Below are 15984 nucleotides of genomic sequence, written 5' to 3' on the forward strand. Positions count from 1 at the left end.
ACAGCAGGAAGAGCTGATGGACTCCAGCAGCAGTGGGCATGAATAGGTGGGAGACCATGTAACAGTGCAAAATGAATTGGTCAAACATCATGCAGGCAGACTTCCAACTGTGTTCAAATATGACACTGTTTTGATAACTATTAAGTAAAAATATCAATATTAATGACATAGCTTGTGCATTTGGGATAAGAAAGGAAAGGAACACAATAAGAAAAGGGATGCAACAAATTCCAAAGCCTGCAAAATGATTTTAATCAACGTTAATAGTCACACGGACGCCAGCAGAACGACAAAATGAAAGCGACACATCGATCCCCAAACTCAAAGACATGGAATGTGCAAATGTCTTCAGTATTCAAACGAGAATTTTGATTTATGGTCCTTTTTTGTAATCTGGCCAGAATTGTTAAAATTCGGGTTATTCCAAACCCATGCAGAACCACAACTCGCTTTATAAACAAAATGTACATGTGACAATATTGTAGACATCGTTTTTAAATGTTCCAATAGAACTAAAACAAACTCCAAGTGCAAAAACAAAGAAGTCACAGTGTCCATATTACATATACACGCTTAAGCTACGGGGACTCATTCAGTACAGTGCACATCATGCAGTCTCACACAAGTCTAATGTTATCTCATATAAAGTCCCAGACAGCTGCAGCAAATGTGTGCATCTGTGACCTCACAACCCAAAAATAAATTAAATCGGCGTCAGGCCTGAGAAATTATTTACAACACAAATTTTTGCACTGCATTAGATGAGGATAAGGAGCGTACGTCCTAAAAAAGCCCACCCTCAGTTGTGCTTCTTGTTCTTAAAAGCTGTAGCATTCATATTTCCCATTACGCTGCATTTTGCAGCACATGCATTGGCAAGTAAGACATTTAGAATGTTTGTGAGGGCAAAATTAGCATCAACAAGCAATGCAGAAGCCCCAAAGTAATCATCTCCAAATCATTTTGACACTTTTGTTAGACAATACGTTGCGTTCGAGTCCATTAAGGTAAACGGTGCGACGTCTCGGAGTTGCGTAATAATGCGTCTCAAACCCAAAGATCAAAAAGACAACAGGACGGAAAGTGGTGTGAAAACAACTTCTAACAATTGTGATAATATTCTTCAATTCGTCCACAGGAAGCGGCCGCTTGTTGGTTAACAGTGCTGAAGTCTTTACCTGTGAAAAGCTGGAGTGTGCCGTGAGACCAGTGAGAAAATAGTGTGCTACATAAGTGTGAGGTGTGCGCACTGACACGGTGTGTTCTGTAAAAAAATATGACTTGCATAAAGGATCCTGGTGGAAAACATATCTGACTTCAAGTGATAAGTGGTTTTATTATTGTATTGTGGTCCCTGGGAGAGAAGCTACTGCCAGAAATAGCACGAGATTATTCCAATCTCAAAGCATTGTTTCGTTTTTCTTGCGCCTTTGATCGGTCACCTCGCACTATTAATTGCCTCGACTCAAGTGTATCAATCAAAATTTCTGTAGGAAGCTCTTAGAGACCGTTTGGTTTAGTCGATGACATCATGATTCTGGAAAAACACTTTTGTGAGTTGACTAATTGTAAACCCTTATCATTCGTACTCTTGTTGTACAAAATAACACTCCTCATATAGCCCATTCAGTCATGTTCCCAAAACAAAAAATGATTTTCAAACAAAAGAGGATGACTTTCATATTAAAATAATTTCGGCTTCCTCCCCCGGATTAGCTTTTTTGCCAGCTTTGTCCTTGTCTGGATTTGGAGACGATCCTTTGGCCTTGAAGGCGATACGATCGTCAGAGTTCGTCCGCTGGTGACGGGGAGTCGATTCGGACGCAGACGTTTTCCTCCCTGAGTGGAACGGAAGGAAATGGTGAGATTATCGGATGGGTGAAAGTCAGACTCACCGACTGGTGGGGTTTGATGATTGAGGATTTTTTGGAGTACAGAAACGGATAGGAATGAGTGGAGAGGTGTTGTGAAAGGATAGTGGGATGTTTAGACGTGTTCTAAGGGATGGGCAGGGAACCTGTACGATACGGCAGGGGTAAACCAGTTAAAGCTGTCAGGCCCTGCTGTTGAACAGAAGAGTGTGTTGCATCACCCTGACCCGAGTGACTGGGCCGCTTTTTGTGTCCCGTTTCATTTGGAGGGACGAAAACATGACCAACTTGGGTGCCGAGGTGCTTAACTTGTTTGGGTGTTTGGGCATTTGGGTTGGCCATGGTCCAAAGATTTTTCTGTGAGTTTTTTGCTACTTTTTCTCTTTTTTTATTTTCTTTGTTTTTGTGCGTGTTTGTCTTGCCGTCTGTCATCCCACTCGAGGGATATGACCAGGGTAGATAGATAAATATGTAGATAGATAGAAGCGGATAGATTGGTGTTCGTTTTTTTCTAATGGGATCATTTGTTTGAAATCTGAGAAATTTTAGATTTTAGCTCAAACCGGGAAACGAATTAATCGTGTATGCACAGGGGCCAATATTTCCACTTGCTCTGCACATATCAAATGAATTAAAGCGCCGCTTAAACAAAACTAATAATTTGGGATCCATCTTCATGCCAGCCTGACATGCATGTTTGTTTTTAAATGTAAAAGAAGACTAAAATAGGTTAATACAAATCCACAACTGTGAAAACCCCCCAGAGGTGAAAAGCTGAAATTAACAGCCATGTGTCTACAACTGCCCAGCAGATAATAAGCTAGTAATTCGGCAAGCCTGGTCATTATTACACAAAATCTGTATAGATTTGACGCGAAAATGCTTTTAACTGCCCACACTGACATTAGCATGCGTCACAGTCCCAATGGCGGCTTCCTCACCTTCCTGAGTTGGCTTGATGGCAGAACCTCCCATCTGGGCCTCTTTGTCCTTCTCCGGCTGCGCCATCTTAAGTGCCGGGAGGGCTGACAACTTCGGAGACATCGCCCCGCCATTGGGTGCGTCGGATATTTCGTCTTTTTAACAGAAAAAAAAAGTTAAAAACCCTCGCACTTGATACCCCCCCTTTCCAAAAAGGAAAAGCATTCGCTAGTACCGATGCTCCGACTGCTGGCCGTCCTTGGCTTCTGAGGGAGAGAGGGCCTGGAGGACAGGGCGGGTTTGGTCCCCAAGGGCATTGCCGGTTTAGGACTCGCCAGCCCCCCAGAAGAACTGGAGGACGGCGCTCGTGGGCGGGGGGCAGGGTCAGGTTTGGTTTCAACACGGGTGGAGGTCTTTTCTGGAGAACCTGCAAGATGGTCACAGTGATGAGAAGCTGCAGAAAACCAGATTGGTTGGGAATATATTTGCCAATACCATCGACGTCCAAGCATTTCACTGGGCGGGCAGGTAATTAGAGGGCCGCAATCGTAAGTGTGCTAAAATCTGTGTCTGAGGGCTACTTTATAAGAGCTTTTACATAAAATTTAAACCGATTTAAAATGATGACAATTTGTTGAGAGATTTTGACAATCAATCAAGAAAAAAGTGGGTCATTTTACTTGGGCTAATTCGATAATCACCAATAGACCAAGATGCCCTAACTGGAAATGTCTTACGTAGCACTTTATATACACCAGGAACAATTGGGCACCTTTCTGCATCAAGTAAAACAAAGTCTGTGGTGATAGGTTGAGCCAAGCAATAGAAAACAGAATATAAAACTGACCTAAGGGAAAGTGAGATCTCTTTTCAAAGAAAAGATGGTGTCCACTTTTTTTCCTTGCATCATGATGCCAACATCAATCAATGGAAACAGACACACCTAATCCTCCTTTGTTATTAATGTCCTGATACAGTATGCTAATCTTTTTTTAATAAAGTTAGTTGAGCAAAAAATGTGTCCTCTTTTCAAAGGGTCAGTGTGAATCATGTAGCAAATCGTATAGTAAGCACACAAAAAATTGAGAGATGTGCATTATATTACTTAAGCTCAAGGGAGTTACCATAATTGTCTGCCATCTTACTTTGGTGAGTACCTGGAAAAGCTTGCGAAACGCTTGGCTAAAAAAAATAAGAGTTTTTAGTTTGTATCATTCCTAGACATTTTAAGCACTTGTTTTTGGTTGCACTACTCAATACAGCAACACCTAGTGGCTAAATAATACACCGTGCCTTTAAAGTAGACGTGGGCCCTCCGGGCCTTACAGGAGGGAGCGATTGCAGGCAATATATGAAACACGAGAGCCGGGGTCTCAAACCCTTTTAAAGCGTCGAGCTACTTTCTGTTTGTAATTGGTGCAAGGGGCACCCGGTTTGATATGCATTTTAAAAAACAGCAACTTCGATAGATAGCTTGCTAAATGGCTAAAAAGGTAGCTTGATAGTTAGCTAGAAAGGTAAATGGATACAAAAAACTAATAGGGAGCTAATAGCTAGCTAAAAGAGTAAAAAGCCAGCTAGATACTGTCGTTAGCTAGATAGGAGGCCAAAATTTAGCTTGATAACCGGCAAAAATAAATGTGCTTGATACATTTTAGCTAAACTAAGACGATAGGTAGCTACAAATCTAAAAAAACCTGCACAAAATTTGCTCAATCGCTTTAAAAATCTGTCAATTGGGATTTAGTTTGTTATATTTCCTGTAAAATAATTCAATAAGAAAGATAAATACACTTAATGCATGATTCTAATTGTATTCTCCTTATTAATTGCTTAAGATAATTATCAATACTTGAACCGACTGTTTTTGTCCATGAAGCCCATTAACTGGAATTTATTTGATTTAATTTCTAAAATAACAACTTATCATCTTATTGTGGGTGTGGATCCCTTAACCACTTGGGTCGTAGGGACACAATTACAACCCTTTCCTGTGGTGGGTCTTGGGAAAGTACAGACTGGTGGCACCCATCCCTCCACATTATTCAAAATAGGGGTCAACCAATAAAACATTTTTTACACGAAAATCACAATGACCCAGCACGTGTGAGCTATTTTCAGAACAGCAAGGCACCTCAACTGTCCTTACGGGGTACTCTGGTGCCCATGGGCACAACACGTTGCATCAGAGTATATTTGGCCATTATTTTGAGTTTTAAATGTCTTTGTTGTGTATTCAATTGAAGGGAAGTCAGTAAATATTACAACTAAAGATGTAATTGGCACAGCTTCATTAACATATTTTGGGGGGCTATTCAAGTTTGATTGTTTATAAAACAAGTGCAAAGACTTATCAAACGATCACCAAAAAAGGTGCATGATCAGGTGACCATATTGAAAGATGTTTTTTGTGTTAATAAAGTTGCGAGTTAAACAGTTAAAAGAAAATCACCCTTTACTTTTCCGACTATACCCCTTCTACAAATCGGTAATATAAGCAAAAAAAGTGAAATCACCTGTGGCATTGCTGTCAGGTCTGTCAGGACTGGAAGACTAGAAGACACAACATTTCAATCCAGTGGTCTCCACCCAATGAGAAATGCCGTTGAGTGCAGCCCAGATTGCTTGCTTACCTTATGCGCTCTCCTCTCCTGCTTGGCCTTCATCTCGGCCAGGAGGCCGCCACCCATCATCTGCATGCCCGGGTAGCGTCGGCCACCCTGGGGACTCCCTCGCCCGTCGGAACCTTCCCACGGCTCGTCGATGGAGTCTGGCGTTCTCAGCTCGTCTGAGCGTTCCGAGCCGCTACTGTAGTCGCCCGGTTGGGAGCGAGTGGACGAATCTCTGCGGGACGGATGAAAACAGATTGAACATTTTAAAGACACAGTTGGCGGTTCATTTTTTATATTCATTTTAAACATAGGTGAATTTAGTTTAACTAAAACAGTGGTTCCTAGCCCTGGTGGAGCTACAGAAGTCACCAGTTTCATATGCTCCTTCACCAAAGCATTAGTGTATTAAAAAAATGTTTCTCAAGACATTGATTCTTTTCCCCCAGATCTAAGACTACTTGAGCCAAAATGTCTCGTGTTCTTTATCCAGTTGATATCTATCTATCTATCTATCTACCCTGGTCATATCCCTCGAGAGGGGTGACCGACAGCAAGACAAACACATACACAATAAACAAAGGAAAAAAAGGGAAAAAGTAGCAAAAAACACACACAAAATGTTTTGGGACCACGGCCAACCCAAATGCCCAAACAAGTTAAGCACCTCGGCACCCAAGTTGGTCATGCTTTCGTCCCTCCAGATGAAACGGGACACAAGAAAGCGGCCATGTCACTCAGGTCAGGGTGACACTCTTCTGTTCAACAGCAGGGCCTGACAGCTTTCACTGGTTTACCCCTGCCGCATCATGCGGGTGCCATTATTCATTGCCGATATCATTTAAAGTGGAATGCTTGAACTTCGGCTGCTGTTGCGAGTATCAGTTTTACTCTCTTTAAAGCAACTGACTTTACAAGGGTTTCACCAATGGCTTTGTAATCATGTACGCAACTTTATATAAAGTTGTGAATATCGGTTTGGTAATGGGTACAAATCCAAGAGCGATTGAGTGGCCATTACTAAATCTGGTTTTCCACTCCTTGAATTCAGCAAACAGCTTGTTTTAGATTTTCCATCACAACGCAGCTTCTAAAAGGTTTTCCTTCAGTTTTGTTGGTACAACGCTAGAGTTCAACATGGCATTGCAAATCAAGCAGATAGGACGCTAAATCCCACCCCCTTCCATGATACATGAAAATCCATATCGCACAGATTCATCCGACCACTTTTTTTTTTTTTTTTGCTCGACGTGATATGGATTGAAATACAAAGTAATTACACAAATACTGTGATGACATTCACCATGTTGGATCACTTCTGAGAATCTGAGGTGCTATATTCTGCACAGTAACTGGCCAAGCAATGGCACGTGATCCTTATGGCCAAACACGGCATGTCATTTGTATCGACATGATGAGTCATTAAATCTTGACCTTCAAGGGCAGAGGCTTGACTGAACCCCTAAGTCCGACTCTCCGAACCCCTAAGGACTGATTTAACCCAGGTTCAGAACCATGGAATTTAAAATACCTGGACTTTGGCTCGGGTGTTGGACTCTTGAGTGTAGACTTTGGAGAGGAGGGTTCCTCAGCGATGCTGGAAACTGAGTTTGAAGACAAAACCGAGGACGAAGAGGCTGCCTGACTTTTTTCCAATTTTTCCGATTTATCCGATTTTGTAGAGCGTTTGATCAGGTTGAGGAAGCCTCCTTTGCTCTTCTTCTTCTCTCCATCGTGAGATTCTGAGCTTTTCATGGAACGCCTGAAGAGAGATTGACCCGACATTGGAAAATGATCTAAATGTAAGCAAAACGAATCTTTGTGTGTCCTACTTTGAATCCATTTTAGTGACTTTTTTAGAGAAGAATTCATCCACGCCTTCATCCACCCTTCCCATGAGGCCGTTCTGTTCTCCATCCTGAGGTGGGGCGCTACTCATAGGCTTTGTAAACAAAAGCAAAAACGAAATAAGGACACCACCCCGCGCTAAATATCGTGAAATCAATCACACTCACTTGTATTTTGCTGGAGTGTGTTTTCTTGTTTCTTCGAGGTCTCAGTTTAGTAAAGTGCTGTAGTTTCTTCTCCTCCTCAGACGGAAGCTCCAGCATCCCTCCCGGCGAACGCTGTTCCGCTTTTGCCAAAACCTGAACGGAAACTGGAGGAGTTTGCGATTGAGGTGGCGAGTCCTCTACGTGCACAGGTACGTCTTCCAACGCCTTGTCCAGATCAAATTCCATTTCTGTTGATGGTGTCAAAAACGTTTTAACAATACATTTACAATATATAACAGTATGTGTTCTTTGAAATGCAGGATATGGTCGTTTTTGGTAGTGCAGCTTACCAAAGGCACGAGACACAGGTCTCAGCATTCGAGTGTGGATGCTTTTCCTCTTCGTCTTTGGTGTCATCTAGAATAAGAGCACAATCATGATGGTTACAATGTAACACTTAAGTTGACTACAAAGTAGGGCTGCAACTAACTAATATTCTCATAATAAATGCATTGGTCAATTATTTTTTCGATTAATCGGCTCCATTGAAGACATTTTTGATTTCATTATCTTTATTCAAATAATGAGGTTTTGGGCGGATAGAAAACTCGTGAATACAGAATAAGACAAATGAAAATAAAATCCAAGTATTTGTCATTTTACTTGCAATAAACAAAAATACATACAAATGTACGCTATACACCTAAAATATGTAAGATACTGTTTTCCTACAAACCTTACCCAAAGATCATGTTAAAGTATTTGGACTTATCATACAAAAGAGAAAAATCAATCCATTTTAATTTAAGTGTAGCATTTGTTTCTTCCACAAAAAATATATCAAAAAATATTCTCAAAATGTTGTCAACAAATTATTTTTTTTGTTTGAATGTTTGAATATGATAAACATTCCCGATATGAAAATAATGTATAATAGGCTCAGGAATCTGCCACTTGTATATAGTTAAACATGTCATTTTCTTTTTACTTCATTTATTTACATACTACCCTCTGCCTGACCAAAGCGGTACTACAACTCCCAGTGTCACAAAGGAATTATCCCGCACTTTTTATTTGCATCAATTTAATGTACTTGGTTGCTCATAAATCACTAGATGAAACGAATGGATGATTTAATTAGTTGTCAACGCTTTTGATAATCAATTATAATTACTTGTATCGATTAGTTGATACAGCCTTACTTCAAGGTGCCAAATAAAAAGAAAATAGAATTCTACTGAGATGTTTAATAGCATACACCTTGCAAGATAATGCATACACTTTTCAATTGAAATTGTTTGGCTAAGAAAGACTTAATTTGTTAGACACAATAATTATCATATTTTCCAAACTACTAGGTGCACCGGATTATAAGAGCACCTTTAAAAAACGACCAATGTGAAATATTTCCAGAATACAAGGCACACAGGATTACAAAGTGCAGAAAATTAAAACTACACTGAGAGCTATGGTTGCCTAAAAAGTCAGAACAAAACCAAAAACTATTTCATAAACCTAAACTAACACGAAATCTCGTTTCACCACAAAAGTGAATTAATTTACTCACAAATAGTTTCCATTTGTAGTAGCATTTCATTGTAACAATGCATAATTCAATTCCATCAAGTGTTTTTTCTGGTTTATAAAATTCAATGATTCAAAGGCGCACTGTCAATTTCTTGGCAAATTTTGGGGTTTTAGGTGCGCCGTAGTCCGAAAAATACGGTATGTCACTTCATGTTGGCTCAAATGGGCAATCCAATATCCAACTCCGCAAGTTCACTGCCATTTACTAGTTATGAAGTGAAGCGTTAACTTTGCCCATAGATAATTATTTATCACAAAAACCTGGTGTCTATTTTGGACATACACTCGATTATTATGTTTTATAAAAAAAATGTTTTTTATTCTATTCTATTTTTATTCTACTTATACTATTTTATAATCAATTGGGAATTATTTTTTAACCTTTTTTAAAAAAATTAAATTGATCGATCCACAAGACCACGGTAGGGAAAAAAATGGTATATCAAGGTATCCTGAGTATTAAAAGATTGGAGTTTTTAAATATATCCCCAAAACAGCAATAAATAAAATCATTGATGGTTTGCTAAAACCTGTTGAAGCAACATCAATGCAAAGTACTTCATTGCTCCTGAATTTGGAGCCCAAATCCAAAAAAGGTTCCATTGCTTCACATACAAACAGATGTGTTTTATGTGGCAGATGGAGGAACTATCAAAATACTGGGTATCGGCACAGTGTTTGCGTGATAAACAAATGAATTAGTCCAATATCAGATCTGACTTAACTTGGCACAGTTAAGATCAGTGGTCTCAAACTCAACTTATGCGAGGTCCCCAGTGCACCAAAACAAGATTTTTCTACTGCATTTACTGTTTCGTTCACTGACAATTTTCTACACAGCGAACTTTGAGGAAAAACTATCCGATAGTATGTCATTTTCTTCCAGCAGGTGCCACAAAAAAATGACCCCAGGACTGCAAGGTTGAGACCCCTGCTGTAGATGGCGGTTGTAAATACTTTTTACACCATTGATTTTGGACTGCTGAGCAGGCAGGTAAAGTGAAGGAAAAACCGTGATCACTTACACTAGTGCAGCACAGTGTCTCCATGGAGCAAGAAGAGGACGAACAGAAAAATACTATAAAGCCTTAAATCGTAACTTGGGGGCAATCTGTTGCGGTGTGGGCAATGAACTTGCAGAGGAGGCTTCACACAGGAAGGAAACAAGAATAACAACTAAGGAGTAAACGCCATCTGATGAGGTTCTCGTTTCATTCTGTCACACGAATGACCAACCACACCAAAACCAAAATGAAATATAGTATGGTTTCATCCTTACCATGCAAGACTCCAATTCATCCAGCCGCTCACCCTCCAGGATCTCCGTGGACGCCCGCTTTGGAATCTTCTCCTCGGGAGCATCCGTGTCGACCGATCCCTGCTGCACCAAGGGCCGCCCTCTGCGCACTAGATGGTCTGCCTGAAGAAGCAGCACGGACAAGAAGTTAAGTTATGGCCAAAGGGAAAATGATCTATCGGGGTCGCTTGATTTACCCACCAAAGTATGCTGCGAAGTGGAGAGCGCTTCCAAAATCTCATCCACGATTCGGTCGGACAGGAAGGAGGCAAGACTCAGCTTCACCTCACTGATGTTGATAAGAAAATGTTTCATGAGTATTTTGAATGATGAAAATCTTAAAAAGTATTCTGGATCCTGCCTTATTTTATTGATGATGTCGATACCAGACTGATCCAGAAGCGTTTTGGTGACAAAACTCTTAGGGATGACCATCTTGGTTGAGCTGGCCTTTACTAGGTCGGAGCGAAGGTTACTTCGTTTCATCACATGAGGACACAAAGATTCTGCTGCGTCCATCATAGACTCCAACAAGCTCTGGAAAGTTTAAATTGAAAATCAATTAGTCAAAAAAAACAAAAACAAAAATAAAAAAAAAACGAAGTGATATGTATATATATTTTGGATAGTTGATATTGTGTCCAATGCAACTGTTTACATTTGTCAAAACGACATTGTTGACCATTGTCTGTCGGTGGTGCCAATGCTATGGTTTTCACCCCTGAAGGCACACAGTAAAACATATATTGATCATGTATTAAGCCAGTGTTTTTCAACCTTTTTTGAGCCAGGGCATGTTTTTTTACATTGGAAAAACTTTGCAGCACACCACTTACCAAAAATGTTATAAAATGACACTGAACAGTATATTTAATTACAATATAATTTATACTACCCCCAGTTTTTACAGCACAGACACTTGACAATAACATAATATTTGCAGAAAATGATTCAGAATTGTTTTATAAAATTTTAGACAAAAGTGACATTGGATAATTTCTCACGGCACACCTGACGATCTCTCACGGCACAGTAGTGTGTCGCGGCACAGTGGTTGAAAATCACTGTATTAAGGTGCTATTTTTTTAAGGGGCATTGTATTTTATCTAACGCCTCTTCGTGGCAAAAAAATAAATATTTTATAAAAACAATATCGATTTAAAAAGCAAAAGTACAAGAACTACAATATAAACATGCGTTTTTGGAAAATACTCGTAGGTTGGAAAAATATTCGTTTTGCACAACATAAGGCTCAACTAGAGGACGCTGACACGGTTGTGAGGCCTCTTGCTGCTATGGGTACACCAAATAAACAAAAACTTGAAAAAGATTCCGCAATTTCTTTTTAAATGGTGCACTTCGTACACTTAGTTTGTAACCGTTTTTTTCTTTTTAGCCTTTTCACTTTGCACTACACAATACAGGAAATAGTCAAATCGTACACCATGTCCCTTCAAGAAAATTAGTATTTCAAATGAGCTATATATACTGAAATGGCAGGTGTCAGATAATTTTACTTAACTGGAATAACTTTGATTTCATATATTAAAAAAACTTTTTCTAACCATCTATATAAATAATTGTTTTTCTAATAGAATAAAAAAAAAGAAAAAGAAAACGTGAGAAACACAATGTATCTGCAATATATTGGAAAACATTATCTTTGAAATTGTATTTGTTTTATTGTACTAGAGATAATTAGTTATAAAGTCTACTGCCAGTAGAACATTTTTTTAATTTGTATCGATTTTTCCAACTGGACGTTTTGCAATGCCAAAAACCAGCAAAGAGCATTTTCCAATAAAATTGAGTTCCCTAAATCAAGATTGGCACCAGAACATAGATTCAGGGGAGGCAAAAATATAATAAATGCTTTTATTATTTGCAGTCTGTTTTTAATTTAACTTGCCTTTTTTCAACAAAGTTGTCAATTTTTACACTATTAATATTATGACTACAATTGGTATGTAACATGTTACTGTAACTGAGTGCAGATGCAGAGTACGCACGCAATTTTATTGCCTCATGACAGAGGGAGATAGTGAGACTGAGGATTCTGACTTAGTGGACACTTCAGCCCCAAAAATGGAATTACCGTAAATTCCGGACTATAAGCCGCTACTTTTTTCCCCAAATGTTCAGCCCTGTGGCTTATTCAGTGAAGCGGACAATTTATGTATTTTTTCCAACGGCCACCAGCGGCACTCGAGTACAAAAGGTAAGATTTAGACCGGTGGAATTGTGCGCCGAGGTAGACTGCATCTGCATCCTCTTCGTTTACGTTCGAATTGTCCGTAAGACAAAGGTTCGTTCCGATTATGAGGAAAACGCCCTTGATGGCGACAGTTATAAGGAGAAAGCTGAAGATGGTTTAACGTGAATTACGCAATTGCGGTACGGCTTTTTCTAACAGCTGCGCTTTGTGCGTTGCGTGCATGTTAGGAGTAGCGTGGTGGTACCTTTCACAGGCACGGTTTGGGATGAAAGTTATATTATTATTATTAAAGCTTTGAAAACTCTCTCGGTGTACCCTCTTTTGTAAATATGTGTAACCATGTACAATATGTATTTGCAACTGTATATTTTTGTAATGTATTTTAGAGACTTATTGTGATATGTTTTCTACGAGCGAATCAAAAAGAAGGGGCGGAGCAAACGCGGGCTGACGGGAAGTGGGGTAAAGCTGAGTTAAATCTCTTTGTTGTTGCAGCCGACAATAGTGGATTGATATTTTTCCCACCCTTAACTTTGGAAATATACTTTTTTTTTCATTGGATTACTTTCAACTGGACCTGAACTTTAAAGGTTTGCATTAAATTCTAACTACCGGTATCATTTTCCATTCATGTTGCCGACTATGGTGGATGGATTGTGTACTATATCTGCAGTTATTGCTAATAAGATTTTCGAGAAGGGTTGTTCAAACCTCACTTTGTGATTGCTGTTAAAAACGTCATATTGGAATATAATATTGTGAATGTGCTTAATTGCTGTTGAGATTGTCATGATTGTTTTCTGTTATTAGTGTCAATAAATTTGTTCAAACCAAGTTACAATTGCGGCACCTAAAATCAGGTTTGGGTAAACTTGTGACTGTGTTACATGTTTAAATGTTGGCGCATGAGGCTTTCATACAGGTGCGGCCTATAGTCCGGATTTTACGGTAGTCTTAGTAAAACAAACCGTCCAGTAATTTTTTTCTCATTGCATGGACTTTTTTTCCAAATAGATAATTACCAATACGTTTACCTATCAATGCTATTATTTAAAAGGAACAGCGCATAGATTTCATCTATAAGTTAAGGTAAGACAATAAAATATTTTTTTCCAAGCTACAGTTTATATATTGCTTTATTTGCCAATCAAAAGTACATTTATTTGTAAATCTGACTCACCAGCAGTGTTATTTTTTTTTTTAGTAACAGGGTAATCTAGTTAATTATTTTTTCCGCCGTTACTGTTACTGATGGGCAAAAGCGATGCGTTACTTTGTCTCTTCTTGTGCGTAAAGAAAATAAGCAGAACATCCTGGGTCAGCTTTTTGGCATATCTATTCACTAACAACACGTGAACACGGCTCTCATTCAACATAACACTGCAGACATCTACAATAACACACATTTGCAATACTTAACATCTAATTCGGGGAAACTAGTGTAGGATTCTTTCTCAGTGATTCTTTGAACAATAAATCTTCCGAAACTTTTGCTCTCTCCTCGCTGAGACAAGTTTTTTCAGCTATCATTGATAGAGACGGAGGGAGAGGCGAGGGAAGGAGAGGAGTAGAGAGGGATGGGATAGTCACTTTTTATTGTTGACTTTTGTTGTGAACAAAATATTTCAAGAGCAGTTGCCTATTTCTACTTGACCAGTTGTCCTCGGGGGTCCAGTTGTCCCAGGGGGTAAGAGTTTGATTGATTGATTTCAGACTGCAGTGTTAAACACACTTCATATTCCACTGCTTACTTTTGTACAGTAGCATATATCTACTTGAACAGTTGTCTGAGTGGATATTGTGATTTATTCTATACATTAAAACTCACTTTATATTGTTTTGCAATTAAATTTTGTTGCAAACAAAATACTTGAAGTGCAGTAGGTTATTTCTACTTGACCAGTAGTCTCAGGTTGTGAGTTAGATTTAACTTACTAAATTCCCTTTATAATATTTACTGATGATTGTTATTTTATTATATTGTTTACAAATTATATTTTCGGCAATATATATCACAAGGTCCCATAACGCAGCTACCTGTCTGTTCTTCTTTATTCAACAGACGCAAATACTGCTCTGAAAATGTCAAATTCTTTGACATACATCAACTTCTTTTTAAAGTAACAGAAATATTTACTTTCCTTGGTTACTATAACGTAATTCAGTTAGTAAGTCAGTTACTTTTTAAAAATAACCTGCCCAACACTGCTCACCAGACTTGAATCTCACCGCACGTCACCGTTTTCTCCATATACCTGCAACTGTTGATCCATGACACAAGTCACTTCGCCGGCCATAGACTCCAATTTTTCCTGAATGGGGCCTACAGAAGAACGATGCACCTCCTCCCGAGAAGCCGAGCCCAAATGGTAAAGATTAGGAAGGAGCTGTGGAGAGACCATCTTAAGCTTAATTGCAGGTAAACTTCAAAATGAAACATGACGTCAGACTGTAAAGTAACACTTAAAACATGTCTCGTTTCTCACCGTTTTAGAGTTCCTTGCATCTTTAATGAGGCTTTCAGCTGACCTGACATCTTCAAGGATGGCGTCAGCCTCAGAGTTCCTCAGAGAGTTCAGGTGGTCCTGCACCTTGACGCAAATCCGGTCCATCATCTAGACCAGGGGTGTTAAACTCATTTTAGCTCCGGGGCCACATGGTAGAAAAAAAAAACATTCTCACGGGGGCCAGGCTAGTAAATTAATGCCATAAAAAGTGCGCCCTGTCTGGGGGTCTTTTCAGATGCTCACAATTTTGTTATGATTTAAAGATGTAAGACTTGATTGTAAATGATTATTGAGGTTTTTTTCCCCCTCAATGTTGTTTTCCTTCACTAAGGTTTCATTTCCTATAGTGTACATTTGTCAAAACAAACAAGTGAATTCATTTCCATTGCAGTTAACTTGGGGAAACTCATGCAGAAGGGCGCCAGTGACATCCATTTCAAGTCAAATGACATCAGAAAGGGTTTTCACAATATTCTCTGGTTGATTAGTGTTACTCAACCAATACAGGTAGAGTGGTTTGCAAGTGGCGCCTAGCTTTGACGACATCCAGTGGATATTTATAAAAACTGCAGGTCACTGTGGCTCATTTTCTCATGCCTTTTGTGAGATTTTCATTGCGAGCCATGAGTTGTAACACAGGAAATCAAGACAATAGAAACAAGTACCATATTTTTACAACCATATGGCGTGCAAAAGGTCTCAGATTTTCTGAAAAAGAGCGGCGTGCGCTATCGTGCGGTGCACCCCGTGCGTGATGTAAAGCAGCGGATTTGGCTGAGGACACCATGAGGCTGCAAGGGTGAAGTGTTGGCATGTGTAAAAGGCTAGGTTCACACTGTAGAGTTAATGCTGAATTCCGATTTTGGGATAATATCCGCTGTGTTTGTGAGACTGTTCACTTTTCCAACTGAATGCGACTTGTGTGTGATCTCTTGTGTGAATGCCACCATGTCCCACTTGCGCACAAGAAGACGCGTGACGTC

The 15984-nt window shown here is 39.4% G+C and overlaps 1 protein-coding gene across 1 annotated transcript in view; it reads right to left on the minus strand.

The window, feature by feature from the left end:
• Positions 1 to 228: 228 nt before the first annotated feature.
• The window catches only part of LOC148371618 (F-actin-uncapping protein LRRC16A-like), a 74951-nt gene continuing 59195 nt past the window's right edge, over positions 229 to 15984 (minus strand). Inside the window, exons 25-38 of the mRNA XM_088326160.1 lie at positions 14981 to 15109; positions 14750 to 14881; positions 10641 to 10816; positions 10481 to 10568; positions 10262 to 10402; positions 7746 to 7812; positions 7417 to 7643; positions 7234 to 7343; positions 6933 to 7163; positions 5426 to 5636; positions 5309 to 5345; positions 3028 to 3219; positions 2813 to 2947; positions 229 to 1839 (exon numbers count right to left, since the gene is read on the minus strand). Of these exons, the coding sequence (XP_088182286.1) occupies positions 1679 to 1839; positions 2813 to 2947; positions 3028 to 3219; positions 5309 to 5345; positions 5426 to 5636; positions 6933 to 7163; positions 7234 to 7343; positions 7417 to 7643; positions 7746 to 7812; positions 10262 to 10402; positions 10481 to 10568; positions 10641 to 10816; positions 14750 to 14881; positions 14981 to 15109 (2037 nt within the window). The 3' untranslated portion in view covers positions 229 to 1678. The remainder of the gene's footprint in view (positions 1840 to 2812; positions 2948 to 3027; positions 3220 to 5308; positions 5346 to 5425; positions 5637 to 6932; positions 7164 to 7233; positions 7344 to 7416; positions 7644 to 7745; positions 7813 to 10261; positions 10403 to 10480; positions 10569 to 10640; positions 10817 to 14749; positions 14882 to 14980; positions 15110 to 15984) is intronic.

This window comes from Urocampus carinirostris, chromosome 2, assembly GCF_059441175.1.
Source record: "Urocampus carinirostris isolate Australia breed hairy pipefish chromosome 2, RoL_Ucar_1.0, whole genome shotgun sequence".
Lineage (NCBI taxonomy): Eukaryota > Metazoa > Chordata > Actinopteri > Syngnathiformes > Syngnathidae > Urocampus > Urocampus carinirostris.